The sequence below is a fragment of the Pholcus phalangioides genome, unplaced genomic scaffold (assembly GCF_987345545.1).
Source record: "Pholcus phalangioides strain wild (caught in Gottingen) unplaced genomic scaffold, Ppha-v1.0 ptg000002l_1, whole genome shotgun sequence".
NCBI lineage: Eukaryota > Metazoa > Arthropoda > Arachnida > Araneae > Pholcidae > Pholcus > Pholcus phalangioides.
The window spans coordinates 1,365,165-1,377,474 of NW_028301595.1; the positions used below are offsets into that span (position 1 = coordinate 1,365,165).

A 12,310-nucleotide genomic window follows, 5' to 3' on the forward strand; every position below is an offset into this window, starting at 1 on the left:
CAAGCGGTAAAGGGGAGCCCGTGAATAGTGCCGTCTTAACACATGGGTCCACCCGGGCACGGCTCGGGGGCCTCAAGAGAAGAGGGGACTAACAAAAATGAGATGCGGTTGAAATTTTCTAGGATTAACCAGGTATGGCCTCCGAAAAACCACTTGGCCCGGGGGCCCATGATACTCTTAAGACGGCCCTGCCCGTGAAAAATTCGCAAGCTTGCATACGCTCTCGGTCACTCTTTCGGTTACTGCCATGCTCACAAAATCTCCATGTCGCTCACTGATATGGTCAATCACTCTTTTAGTCACTCACGTGCTCTCACACTATTTAAGTCCCTCACTGACCTTGCCCCCTTGTTTCTGGGTCACTCTCTTGCTCATTCACACATGCTTGAAAACTCTAGGTCACTCGTTTCGTTACTCATCGACCTAGACAGGCGGATTGATGGGTTTCACCGATTGTGGTTACAATTTTTCCACTTTTCTCTTATTCCAGGGCCGTCTTAACGCACGCGGCCCACCAAATCCCGACCCGGGCGGCCTGAGAAGACGGACCAACAAAAATGAGATCTAGTTGACATTTTTTAGAATTTACCTCAGAAAAATCACTTTCCCCCCCCCCCTCATTTTTTAACCGTTCACCGAACTCCCATTTCGGGATACAGCCAGGGCCTACTTAAGAGCATCATGGGCTCCCAGCCTCGTAAGTTTTCTGAGGCCCTTCCTGGCTAAAAATGCTTTCCCAGGGCCGGAACAGTGTGCATTCGGCGCTCCTTTGTAATAATAATAAGGTTGAACGGTGAAACTTACGTCCCCTATAGTCCAGCGCAGGGACACCAGACCCCCCCTGTGCTTGTCTAAACCTCTGGGGTGCTCAATCCAGCCCTAAAACATGCCGAGCACCCACGGCACCCCCGATTATTTTGAAATATGCATTTCACATACGTATTTTTAAACAATAATGAAGAAAATGAAAAATATCAAATTTCATTCACATCAAATAATTAAAAAAAAAAAGGTCTTCTCAACGTATATTTCGTTCATATGAATTGAACTATCGGGAAAAAAACAACAATTAATTTATAATCACTCACCTGTGTTGAAGAGCGATAAGCCCCAAATAAATAATATGAGCAACATCGAGTTCGGTGGGCCAGTCACCACTCGCAACACATCCGAATAATCCGCAATGTTCTCTCAGTTCCCCGTCGTAATCGGAAGTTGCACAGTCACTCATTATTTAAAAAGCGATATTTAAAACAATAATTAACTAAAATAATGAAATTTCTTATGAATAAAGCGCCACAGTGTGCGAGTCCTCTCGCTTCGGACTCAAAACACGTGCTCACCGCGGTCCATGTTGACAACAAACACAAGCACAAGTGGATGCTCGGGACGATCTTCAATATAGGACGTGTTTTTATAAAACAGTCTTACGAAATAAGACGCTGAAATTATGTTATTGGTAGGGATATTATAAAAATAATAACAACGAAAATAAACGGTTTTTTTTCCTTTCCCAAATCCCGCGCTACACGTCCCAGTAGAAGCTTCAAACAAGTAACCACTTGTTGTTGCGCGCTATTCACGCGCGGCAAAGTCCATCCACGTGACACGGAGTTAAAAAATATAATAACCTGTTTACTGTGCGCTGAAAATAAAAAACTTACTGTTCTGTAAGCTTCCGCGACAGCGCATTTATCTTGGTAAATTACTTTTTTCATGGATAAAGAAACAGAGAATAAATTAAAATTTAATTTAATTATATTAAGTAGTCTTTAAATTGACTTTTTTTTATCGATTATTGTTGATTTTATTTATTTCTTGAGTGTTGTTTATGGAACTATTTTTCCTTCCTCTGATACAAGTGGTCATCGAAATCACGTGATAAAATTGTAAATAAAAGTAGCAGACGAAAACCGTTGTTTCACTCTTCTATCCTCTGGTTGCCTTTTGTTTCTTTTTCTCTTAGTGCCGGTTATTATAAGAAAATTATAATGGCTGCTGCTGGTAAGTTGGACATTTCTTTGAGTGACTAGTTAGGCACTATCATTTGCGCATTTAAATAGGGCCTGATTTTTGTGGTGGTCAGGCACACAGCAAGGCCGCCTCAAGAGCATCGTGCCCCCCCCCCCCCGGGGAAAGTGGATTTTCTGAGGCCCCAACGTGGCTAGAAATGCTTGCCTACCGATTAGCGTGCTCATAACTGCCCACTATCGAAAATTTTAATTAGTTCTCATTTCCATAAGGCCTCTGTGCACTTGAGGGGTCCCCTCCTCAATGTCATGACCGGTAGAAGAGCATCATGTGCCCGGACCAAGCAGTGTCGTCTTAACGCATGGGGCCCATCCGAGCACCTCAAGAGAAAAGGGGCCTCACAAAAAGTAGATCTGGTAAAAATTTTCTAGAATTTACCAGGTAGGGCCTTAGGAAAACCACTTGGCCTGGGGGCCCATGATACTCTTAAGACTGCCCTGGGGCTAAATGAGGGTTAGTGCTATGATTTTCGAACGAAAGCAGAAATTTATAAGCAGCTACTTTCAGAAAATTAAGTCACAACCCAGAATATCACTGCCTGGGAAGCTGATTCTTTTAAGACTCCCCAGAAGGTAAGGGGTCTCGGTGTTGCCCGGTGGTCCATACTCTAAAGGTGGCACAGGCAAATCTCAAACATGAAGCTCCCACGACTTTGGTCAAAGGTGTTTAGTTAGTAGTCCAGTGATCCCTAATGCTGCAGCCAGGGCCGTAACTAGAGGGAGGGGGCAACTGCACTGTGTGGCAAAATTTAGGGGGCAGCAATTTAAGGTGGGAACAAAGAACAAATTATTGAATTTTAAAGTTGTGGGGGTGGCAAAATATTGTTTGCCCCTGTTGGCAAAAATCCTAGTTACGGCTCTGGCTGCGGTATCTGAAGGTTCCATGAAATAAGGTCCAATGAAAGTTTAATTTCCAGGATTTAATGTTATTGAAGGAAGAACACTGCCAGTGCTTCTTTACTTTTTTCCTGCCCAGTGTCCTTTTTCTGCCTGTGCCTCTTAAATTCATTGACCAACCAAACATCTTTGACCCAGGACTGTTAGTTGCAGGGATCATAATTTCCGCTTTAACCAGAGATCCTTTCATGACAATCAGGCTTTGCCTAAAGCCCTCTTGTGAAATATATTTTTTGTACCTCCCATGCCCTATCCTTGTCTTAGGGTATGAACATAGTGCATCTGTATTTCCGATTCTGGAAACCCACGTTGTCTCAGATTCATTAAAAATCCAAATTCCTAACTAATGTGAGACACCACAGATTTCCACAATAAAAAATACAGACGCACTATGTTCACACCCTTAGCCAGGAACCCTCGGGCAGATTTTTTTAGTAGGGAAGCTATTTGGAATAGTTATGTAAAATGAGTGCACATTTTTTTGTGAGGCCCAATTCAACTTGCCCCAGTTGTCCCATCCTAGTTATGAGCCTGCCCAACATCTAGTAGTGGTTCTTTCTACTAATAAAATTATTTTGCTGAATAGTCCACCCCACCAGCTGGGTTCTTGTTGGCTCAGGGCTGCAGCTAAATGCTTGGTCAGCCAGGGCAAGCACACATTTCGACTCCCCTGGAGGTTCCTCGTATAGATGCCAACTGGTGCATTAGATACATTTCAGAGAGAACAAAATAGAATTTAGCATTAGACTTTGGCAAGAGGCTATGCCATAGACCAGAGAGTCCTTGTTTTTCATGCTGTTTGACCAAGGATGCTCGAATAAGCGCTAATTGGAAATGCTGTCCTAGGAGAAAATAAAAAATAGCTGATTACATCTGAGGATGAATCTGATCTGAAAAACATATGACCCAGAATATGAGGATTACGGCGCAACTGTACATATTGTTTGTTTACTTCATGCAATTTTTGAATGAAATTAACAATAGCAAATCATTAAGTTCTTCATGAAGAAATTTGCTCATCTTCAATGTAAAATAGCTGTCGTGTTACAAAATAGCTTCTAATTAATTGTATTATGGGTTGTTATAATTCCACAAGCAATCAAAAAATTTAATCTGTTTTTATGGACCTCCCCAAGGTGTGAACATTTTTTTTTAGAACCAATTTCCTAGTGTGTAATGAAAGTATACTTTTTCAAACCCCTGATTAACGGTCATTCCTCTTTTACCCGACAAATGTTTTTTTTCCAACGGTGTCTCGCAAAAATAGGTGTTTACTGTACTTGATAGCCATAAAAACTAGAGAAATTTCTTTATTGTGCAATTTTTTTTCGTAAGTAAGTGAAATGTTTTGAGTGTATTGTAATCTGTGCAATTTTGTTTTGCATTCTAACAATTTATTACCTTTTTCTTTTTCCAGATGCCACTGTTAAAACATCGAAGCTCATCATCGAAGGCAAGACTAAGAAAGTCTTTGAGATTGTTGGGAATCCTGAGAATGTGCTCATAGTATCCAAAGATAGGATAACTGCCGGTGATGGAGTAAAAGCGCATGACATGGCTGGCAAGTCTGTCATCTCCACGGCAACCACTTGCAACATCTTCAAGTACCTGAATACTGTTGGTGAGACCATTTTGATTATTTTTTAGCTCAAATTTTTGGAACTGTTAATTTGCGGGACACTACAGAACATTCTTTTTCCTTTTGGGCATGCCTCCCACTTTTCCTACTTTGTGGTAAACTGTCCTACTTTTTTTTACCGAATTTGTGTAATTGGTTTTAATTGAGCAGGGAATCATCGATGTATTGCGAAATAGTGCAAATGTTGTAGATTACAATTAATGATTCTGCCAAAACAGAAATTGTATTGTTTCCAAGGTTATTTGGGGGCGGGGAGGTTGTATAAGTATATGTATACCATTGGTTGTGTGTGGACCATTTGGTTTATTAATTTTTCTTTTGCTTAATTTGAGTTTAAGTAGAGTAGTCATTAAAAACTTCTGTCTGGATGGAAAAAATAATTTTGTATTTACTTTTCATGGTCTTGGACAGTAACTAACATTCATCATTTAAAATTATGGTGCACATTTTATGTATAGGTGAAACAACAGTTTGCATTGCAAAGCAGTTGGATACATAGGTCTATTCTAGACTTGGTGATTCTGATGCTACCCGATAGCATTCCATTGTCTTCTGTATGTTTAGGGATGAGAGGCATAAACAATTTGTACAATACTCGGCAAAGAGCTAGAAATGAAAATATTTCATTTTTCAGAAACTTGTTTACACTAGTATTGAACAGTAAAATGTAAACAAATCCCTTTTAAAGAAAGGGATGGCAATGCAGTAAAACTGTCCGGTTTACCTTGACCTCTAATGTAAATAAACATCGGAGCTTATAATTTACACATTTTGCGCTATGCTTTTGAAAGTGGTCGTGAAGGAGCGTTATTCTTAAAAATCTTGCATGCCTTCATAATTTGCTGTGCATTGTCGAAGAGAGTTGACAGATTAGACTGTGGAAGACTCCAAAAAAATAAACTCTTTATATTGTTAGGAGAACACAGAAAAGAATTATCTGCGGTTGCTAGTGCACTGTTTTGGCTAAAAATTGTTTGTTACCATGCCCCAAAGCAGAATGTTTTGCGATGTTCTGCAATGAGCCCTTAGCTGACTGAAAATGTTCTGTGGTAAAAATTTGCATATACATAATAGCATTTTTACATTTCTTAAAATTCTTCCAGTTTGTTCTGCGAGTGGCACATTTTGGCATATTCTGCTTTGGATTTACCAAGTAATTTCTGCCATTTTGCTTTTACTTGAGTCAATCTTATAGGATACTGAAATAGTGCTTAGAAAGGGAAAAAAACGTTGGCATAACAAAAAAACTCCTATGATTATGTTGTCTAATGGTTACCATCCTACTTTTCCAATTTTTGTAGTGGGAGCCCTGCAAGCCATAAATGCTTACATTACATCTGATCAAGCAGCTGAATGCTAGATACATCTGTGCATCCTTGTGCAAGTATAAATTAGAAATAGTTAATAGTAAATTATGTTATAAAATTGTCTGTAGAAGAATCATTACTATCGATTGAACTCGTAAGCACTGCATCATCTTCATCCTTGTATAAGTGTGAATTGTAAATTATTAAGTGTCTGTACAAAAGAATCGTCAGTATCTATCATTTGTAGTTGCAAACTGATTACATCATTGCTATTAATGAGGATGTATGTTTTATCCTTTGATGCATGAAACTACTAGTATCGTCAGGGCTACAACTAGATGCTTAGTCACACATTTTGGCTCCCCATTGTAATGCTCAGTGTTTAAAGGGCAAGATTTGCTTCCCTGTGGTCTGGCGCTTAAGGCACTAGACCCACCTTCTCTTTCCCCCCCCCCCCCCACAAAATTATTAAATATATCATTGAAGTATTACTGATTCGAAGAGAGCAAGGTTCAAAGTGTTAAATTAGTTGAAGCTGAAAGTCTTCAGTGCCATAATGAGCAAAAGAGGTGCTTGTCATCAAATAACTTTACACCGTAAAATCCTTTTTGATTTAGTCCTTAAGCGCCCTTTAATTATTATTTTTTTTGCATACTTTCAATAAGGAAAATGAGATTTTTTCTGTAGTGATATTCACGTAATGATTCATGTGTATTAATATTAATAAATGGAATTAAAATTTTAATTTTTACCATCATTGTAGGTGTCAAGACTCATTTTATCAGGAAATATGATGATAAATCATTCATTGCAAAGAACTGTGAAATGATTCCTATTGAATGGGTTTCTCGAAGGCGTGCTACCGGTTCATTTCTGAAACTAAATCCCGGTGTGAAGGAAGGTCACAAGTTTTGCCCACTCAAGTTGGAGACTTTTTTCAAGGTAGGTAAGGGAGAGCTCATTCTAATAAGAATCTTTTGTTTCTAATTGCTGCAATATGTAAATAATATAAGGAAGTGTGATAGACAGAAAAATTCAAAATGTGATTGGGTACAAAATATATTTATTGTATATACAGTGTTTTCTGAAGCTATAGCCATTTTTCTAGTCCAACCAACAATTTTATGTTGACTGCCCATTTAAGATTTCATTGTTGAATTGCATGTTATACACTCATTGCCATAAAAATTTGCGCACCCAGAAGAAGTCGTCGAAATGAAACGAAATTTTACACATGTAAGTAGTACGTTGATATAAGTAAGTGATTAGAAAATCCAAGAAAAAGGATAATTTATTGCAGAAAAAAGTACAGATGAACAGAAGTTTTAGTACTCTGTTGGACTGTAACCCTCGAAAACTGAGATGGCCTGCGTACTCGTTTGAGACGTCACCATTAGTGGATCCACTTCTTCCGTGAATTTCGGTGTATTCAAGAGCTTTTCGCACTGCTGATTGAGAAGTGCTCAGTTGAAAGAGTGGAACTATATAGACGAGTTCTTTGTTTATAAACTTTTATTGCAAAAATTTTCAGCTCAATTCAAAATGTATTCTGATTAAAGAGTAAAGCTTAAAAATTAAAAAATTCCCTGAAGACAAAATTACGATCATTTTTAAAAGCAAAAAACCTTGTTCATGGGGCAGCGCTTGTGCTACGATTTTCTTAAAATTGTCCATTTTTGAGTTTCTTTTATATTTATATTGACATGAGAATTTCTCATTTGATCTAATAATTTGGTAGCTAAATAATAATTTGATAGTTAACTAAGATCAGATGGGAGAAAAATGAAAATCAATCCAAATGTGGATTCGGCTAGTGAAAGGTTTATTGAAATGTTAATGCCTTTATTTCATCCGAGATTTCGCTACATTCAATGAAAAAAAATTACTTCTTTTTATCATAATTTAGACTATTATGACACATCTATAAATTTGTTGCTCTCATCCCAAGGAATGAAAAAATTCATTAAAAAAACAATTTGTTGGGAAATAAATTTTATTTAAACATATCAAAAGACAACACATTTCAGAAAAATAAGTTGGATTTCCACGCTTGGAAAATAGCTTGCTTTCATTGAATCACATTTATATCGTGCTCTAATTTCAACTAATGTAGGCTACATCAAATTACAGAGAAACCTCGATGTGAAACAATACTCTTCGGATCAAAAGAAAAATGCAGTTGCAGAGAGATTGTTATAAAAAGAGGCAGCAGTTTAACAATAACAGTATAAACATTTCCAAACAAGATGTGTGAAAATATTGTTGTAGAGGGATTTATCATTATATCCAAGTATCGTTGTTGTGAGGTTTCACTATCAACAACATATTTGCTGAACCATAATGAGCAACATTAATATTGCAATATCGTTGTACTAGAAAAAATAGGACATTTGCGCATTACATAATTCAATAGAATTTTACAAGTTTTATTTATATATACACAGTAGAACCTGCATAACTCAATAACTCTGATAAACTGGCATTTGTTATTCTCATGGTTGGCACAATACTAAATTTAATAGGGGAGAAATCTATAACTGGCACAAGATGGGTAATCGCTGCTTAAGTTGACTACAGTTATGAACATATACAGTCAGTCCTATTTATATCACTTTCATTAACCCCTTCATTTTTTTAGCACTTCTAATTTTCTATTCATTTTACTTTCTTTTGATTTACATCTTTTTACCTTTGCTGACTGCAATAATTTATCATTCTGTATTTTGCAGTAATTATTTAAAAATATATTACACTCACACCAAATTATTTTTCCTACATTTAGTTCCATACTATACTTCTCCTTACAAAATTCATTATCGGGAAACATTTCATTCGCTGTTAATGCTGCCATTGTTAGGGATGCAGCAACCTGTTTTTGTTTGGTGGCTTTTAGGAAATCATTTTCAAAATCTGTTATGAATTTACTCACAATAATGAAATTGAATATTATTATTTTAACAACAAAGTTATCAGGACAGGATAGTTTCCCTCGGTCCAAGTTTTTTATCAAATTGTAGTCACTCTCGGTGAAGCAGAGCTCTTTATCTGTCAATAGCTCTGAAGAACACCAGTGACATTTTAATTTTTTCAGAATCTTGAAAACACAATATCCAGCAATATAAGTTAGTACTGGCAAATGAATTTTAATACTTTCAACATCTGATGGGAGAACGGAAACATGAAACATATGGCATTCATCATTTGAAACATCATTATCAATATTATAATCATCAAGAACAATTTCTCCAAACATTCTGCTATTTATTTTTAGATTCAATAGTGATTTCACTCTAAGCTTGTTTTCTGATTCAAACAATTGTCTCAGTGAGATGTATTGGCTACCCGCCATTTGCCTATACAATCGAAATCGATCTTCTAAATTATCTGTTTGAAATTTCCCTGTTAAAATATACTTCAGATTCAATTCTGTGATACCGTACGAAGCTATTTCTAGAAGACTATACATACTTAATTTTAATGCTGTGTGAGTTTCTTTGGTCAACATTCCAGTGGTACATTTCATGTTTTCCCAGTCATCTAACCAATCCAAAAAATAACTCAAAAAATTTGACCTTTTTATCAGACTGAAGACATGTTAATGGAGTTTGGTAATCATCACTATGTAAATGCCCCTTGTATGAAAATTTGACATTAACAATAGACCACCATGTCACAAATATTTTTATGAAATCTGCAGTACCTTTTTATAGTGCTCTAAGTTAAGATTTTGACCTATTTCACATAGAGCTTGAATGACATGCTCATTGAACACTTGTACCACCAAGCTCACATTCTGCTTTTCAAAGTTATTTGGATTGAGACTTTTGAACGACAGAGAATAACTGTACTTTACTAAATTGTCAACTTCAGCAGCATGCAACCTTCTCAAGGTTGACCATTAAGCTGTAGAAAATGTTTTGTCATCCGTGGATTCGCCAGTTTCAAAAAACTTGAATTTTGGATAAAACATACATGTTCCACTATTTTTCTGATTTACCCAATTATTGCGGACACATTTAAATATATGTACTGTCAATCATATAAAATAATGGTTTGTTAGGTCGTAGTGGATTTGTATATACAATTTGCAATTTTGATGTAGAGACAAACATGGAAGCAGCTTTCCGATTGATAGAATTATTATCTGTGATTATACATATTACATGAAAGCCCACTTTTTCAAATTCTATGATAACATTTTTTGTGTATGCATACAAGATTTCAGCATCTATGTTCTTAACTGGTAAAATGTGTACCACATCTTTATAAGGGGACAGGATACTACTGATCATAAAAACATGGGCACTAGAAACAAAATCAGATGTTTGTGCTAGACCAATAATGCTTCCTCCTGAATAATCCACACATTGCTTTAAGTGAATTTCGTCTATCATCAAAACAACATTTTTGTCGGAATTTTTCAAAGTACCTGATTTTTGTTTCACATATGAACAAAATTTAGAATTTAGTTGCTCATGTTGAGGCTTTACATTATAAGAACAACATACTCTTCTGATTGTGGATGGGTGAGGCATGATAAAAAATTGGGAATTACGAATAAATTTATATGCTTGAGGTGAAATAGTGAAAAGAAGAGAGGCAAACACCATTATGTGTGAGGAATATCGTTTAGAGTTAGGAGGGGCTGTAAGCAATGACAATTGCTCTTTCATAAAAGATATACAACTCTCATTGAAAGTGTGAAATGCACCAGAACTTAAAATTGATATTACTAGATCAACTGCATCAAAAACATGATCAGGTGAATCAAGATTTTTCATGAAACTCAATGTTATTTACTTCATCAGTATTCAAACCTTTAGTGGAAACTGCCAGTTGCCAAGTTTTTCCAGTTTGATGTTATTACAGTACAGTGATGTTGAGATCATTAGAAATTACTATAGAACTCTGAATTGTTGGAGCAGGTGCATCGACAATGTGGCACAATAGAATTTCATTACATCTGTTGATGACTGTCCAGTATACGGTGTCCAGAAATTCAATTTTGCTTGCAACTTCTGAGAGTGATGTAAATTGCTTGAGTTTTTCCAGTTCATCCTTCTGTCGAAGGCTTTCTTCAAGGGCAGCAAAGAAGTGTGCTTTCTCTAGCTTCTGTCTCTTTGACTCTGGACTCGCCCTTCTTGATGACGAAGGCTTTGATAAATAGGATGGCTGATTTGGAAACTGTGATGGTATAACTCCGGCCCTTAAATGTGGTCTTTCCAGCTTGACTCTTATGGAGACATTTTTTCTCTCATCAAAAGCCTTGGCATAGAACTGGAAGTCTTGCTCAAGAAAATGCCTTTCACAAACCTACAATAAAAGATAAATTAGAAAAACTGTAGAAGCGATCTCTCGTAAATAATATTAGGTAAATTGAAATGTCATGCACTTGCATGTCAATGCAATGAGATTTGTTGTTGATAGTTTTCGAAAACTTTCTCGTCCACAAACTTTTGCACACTTTGTCTTCCAAAATAAACTGTAATCATGTTTCTTCTATCAAAAAGTTACCACAAAATCTGTTCATGCTAATGCCGCCACTACTTATATGAAGAAAAACCTCACACACACTGAGAATTTTTTTACCACAAATTCACAAATCAACGAGTCCTTGACTATGCCAACTAATTTCTTGTCAGTTTTCTTGGGTTAGTTGATAATAAATTTCAAATATTACTCACAGAACACATTAAATGGTTAATACGGACTGCAAAATAAATTCAAGTGAATTTTTGCCTCATTAGTTCTTTAATCTGTGGCTTTTCTCAACTTGCTGTGTGTTGAGCGTTTGAAGTGGCAGGCATCTCAAAACATTAAAATGCTAAATTAAAGTATGGAAACATGATGGCAATGTTAAAAACTGATTATATTATTGAACATTGAGGCTATTCCCATGAATCCGTATGGTATTGGGCTCGAGAAAAAATAATTTAATCAAAATTCATACTTCAATCTTTAAATGCATTTTTCTCAAATCAATTTTTGTCGCTGTGAGCACGATATCTCATGAACTATGTTTCCTATTTCCTAACCAGGAATTTTTAATTACATGCTGCATTTATTGCCTTTCGCATGTCCTGTGTCGCCTTAAAAGCGTAACATGCTTGATTAATAAATCACAATTAGTGGCTCATGACTCAGCCAACACACAAAACTGTCTAATTACTGTAATATGTGTGAAAAAATTATTAACCGTTGAATAGCAACTCATTTCTTAGCATGAAAACTTAAATTTCAGAATTAGAATAACTATACTGTGTATATAATTATTTGGTGCAATATTATAAATATTTGGTATTATATTTAGGAAATAATAGTTCAAGCACACACAAAATAATGAATTGGGGAATCTTACCTTGCTATATTTTGTTGGCGTAAAATCTTTTCTGTTGATAGCTTTCGTCCATTTTGCTCTCACATGATCGTTGCAGGAG

At 36.2% G+C, this 12,310-nt stretch overlaps 2 protein-coding genes across 3 annotated transcripts in view; one reads left to right on the top strand and one right to left on the bottom strand.

Moving 5' to 3' along the window:
- The window catches only part of LOC149089042 (amidophosphoribosyltransferase-like), a 49,783-nt gene extending 48,173 nt beyond the window's left edge, over nucleotides 1-1,610 (bottom strand). Inside the window, exon 1 of one of the 2 annotated variants that reach the window (XM_089236811.1) lies at nucleotides 1,089-1,610. In XM_089236811.1, coding sequence (XP_089092937.1) covers nucleotides 1,089-1,231 — 143 coding nt within the window. In that variant the 5' untranslated portion in view covers nucleotides 1,232-1,610. The remainder of the gene's footprint in view (nucleotides 1-1,088) is intronic. The other variant, XM_089236814.1, reaches the window with a different exon arrangement.
- A 327-nt stretch (nucleotides 1,611-1,937) lies between these two features.
- The window catches only part of Paics (PAICS bifunctional enzyme), a 30,302-nt gene continuing 19,929 nt past the window's right edge, over nucleotides 1,938-12,310 (top strand). Inside the window, exons 1-3 of the mRNA XM_089236827.1 lie at nucleotides 1,938-2,004; nucleotides 4,345-4,548; nucleotides 6,637-6,815. Coding sequence (XP_089092953.1) covers nucleotides 1,992-2,004; nucleotides 4,345-4,548; nucleotides 6,637-6,815 — 396 coding nt within the window. The 5' untranslated portion in view covers nucleotides 1,938-1,991. The remainder of the gene's footprint in view (nucleotides 2,005-4,344; nucleotides 4,549-6,636; nucleotides 6,816-12,310) is intronic.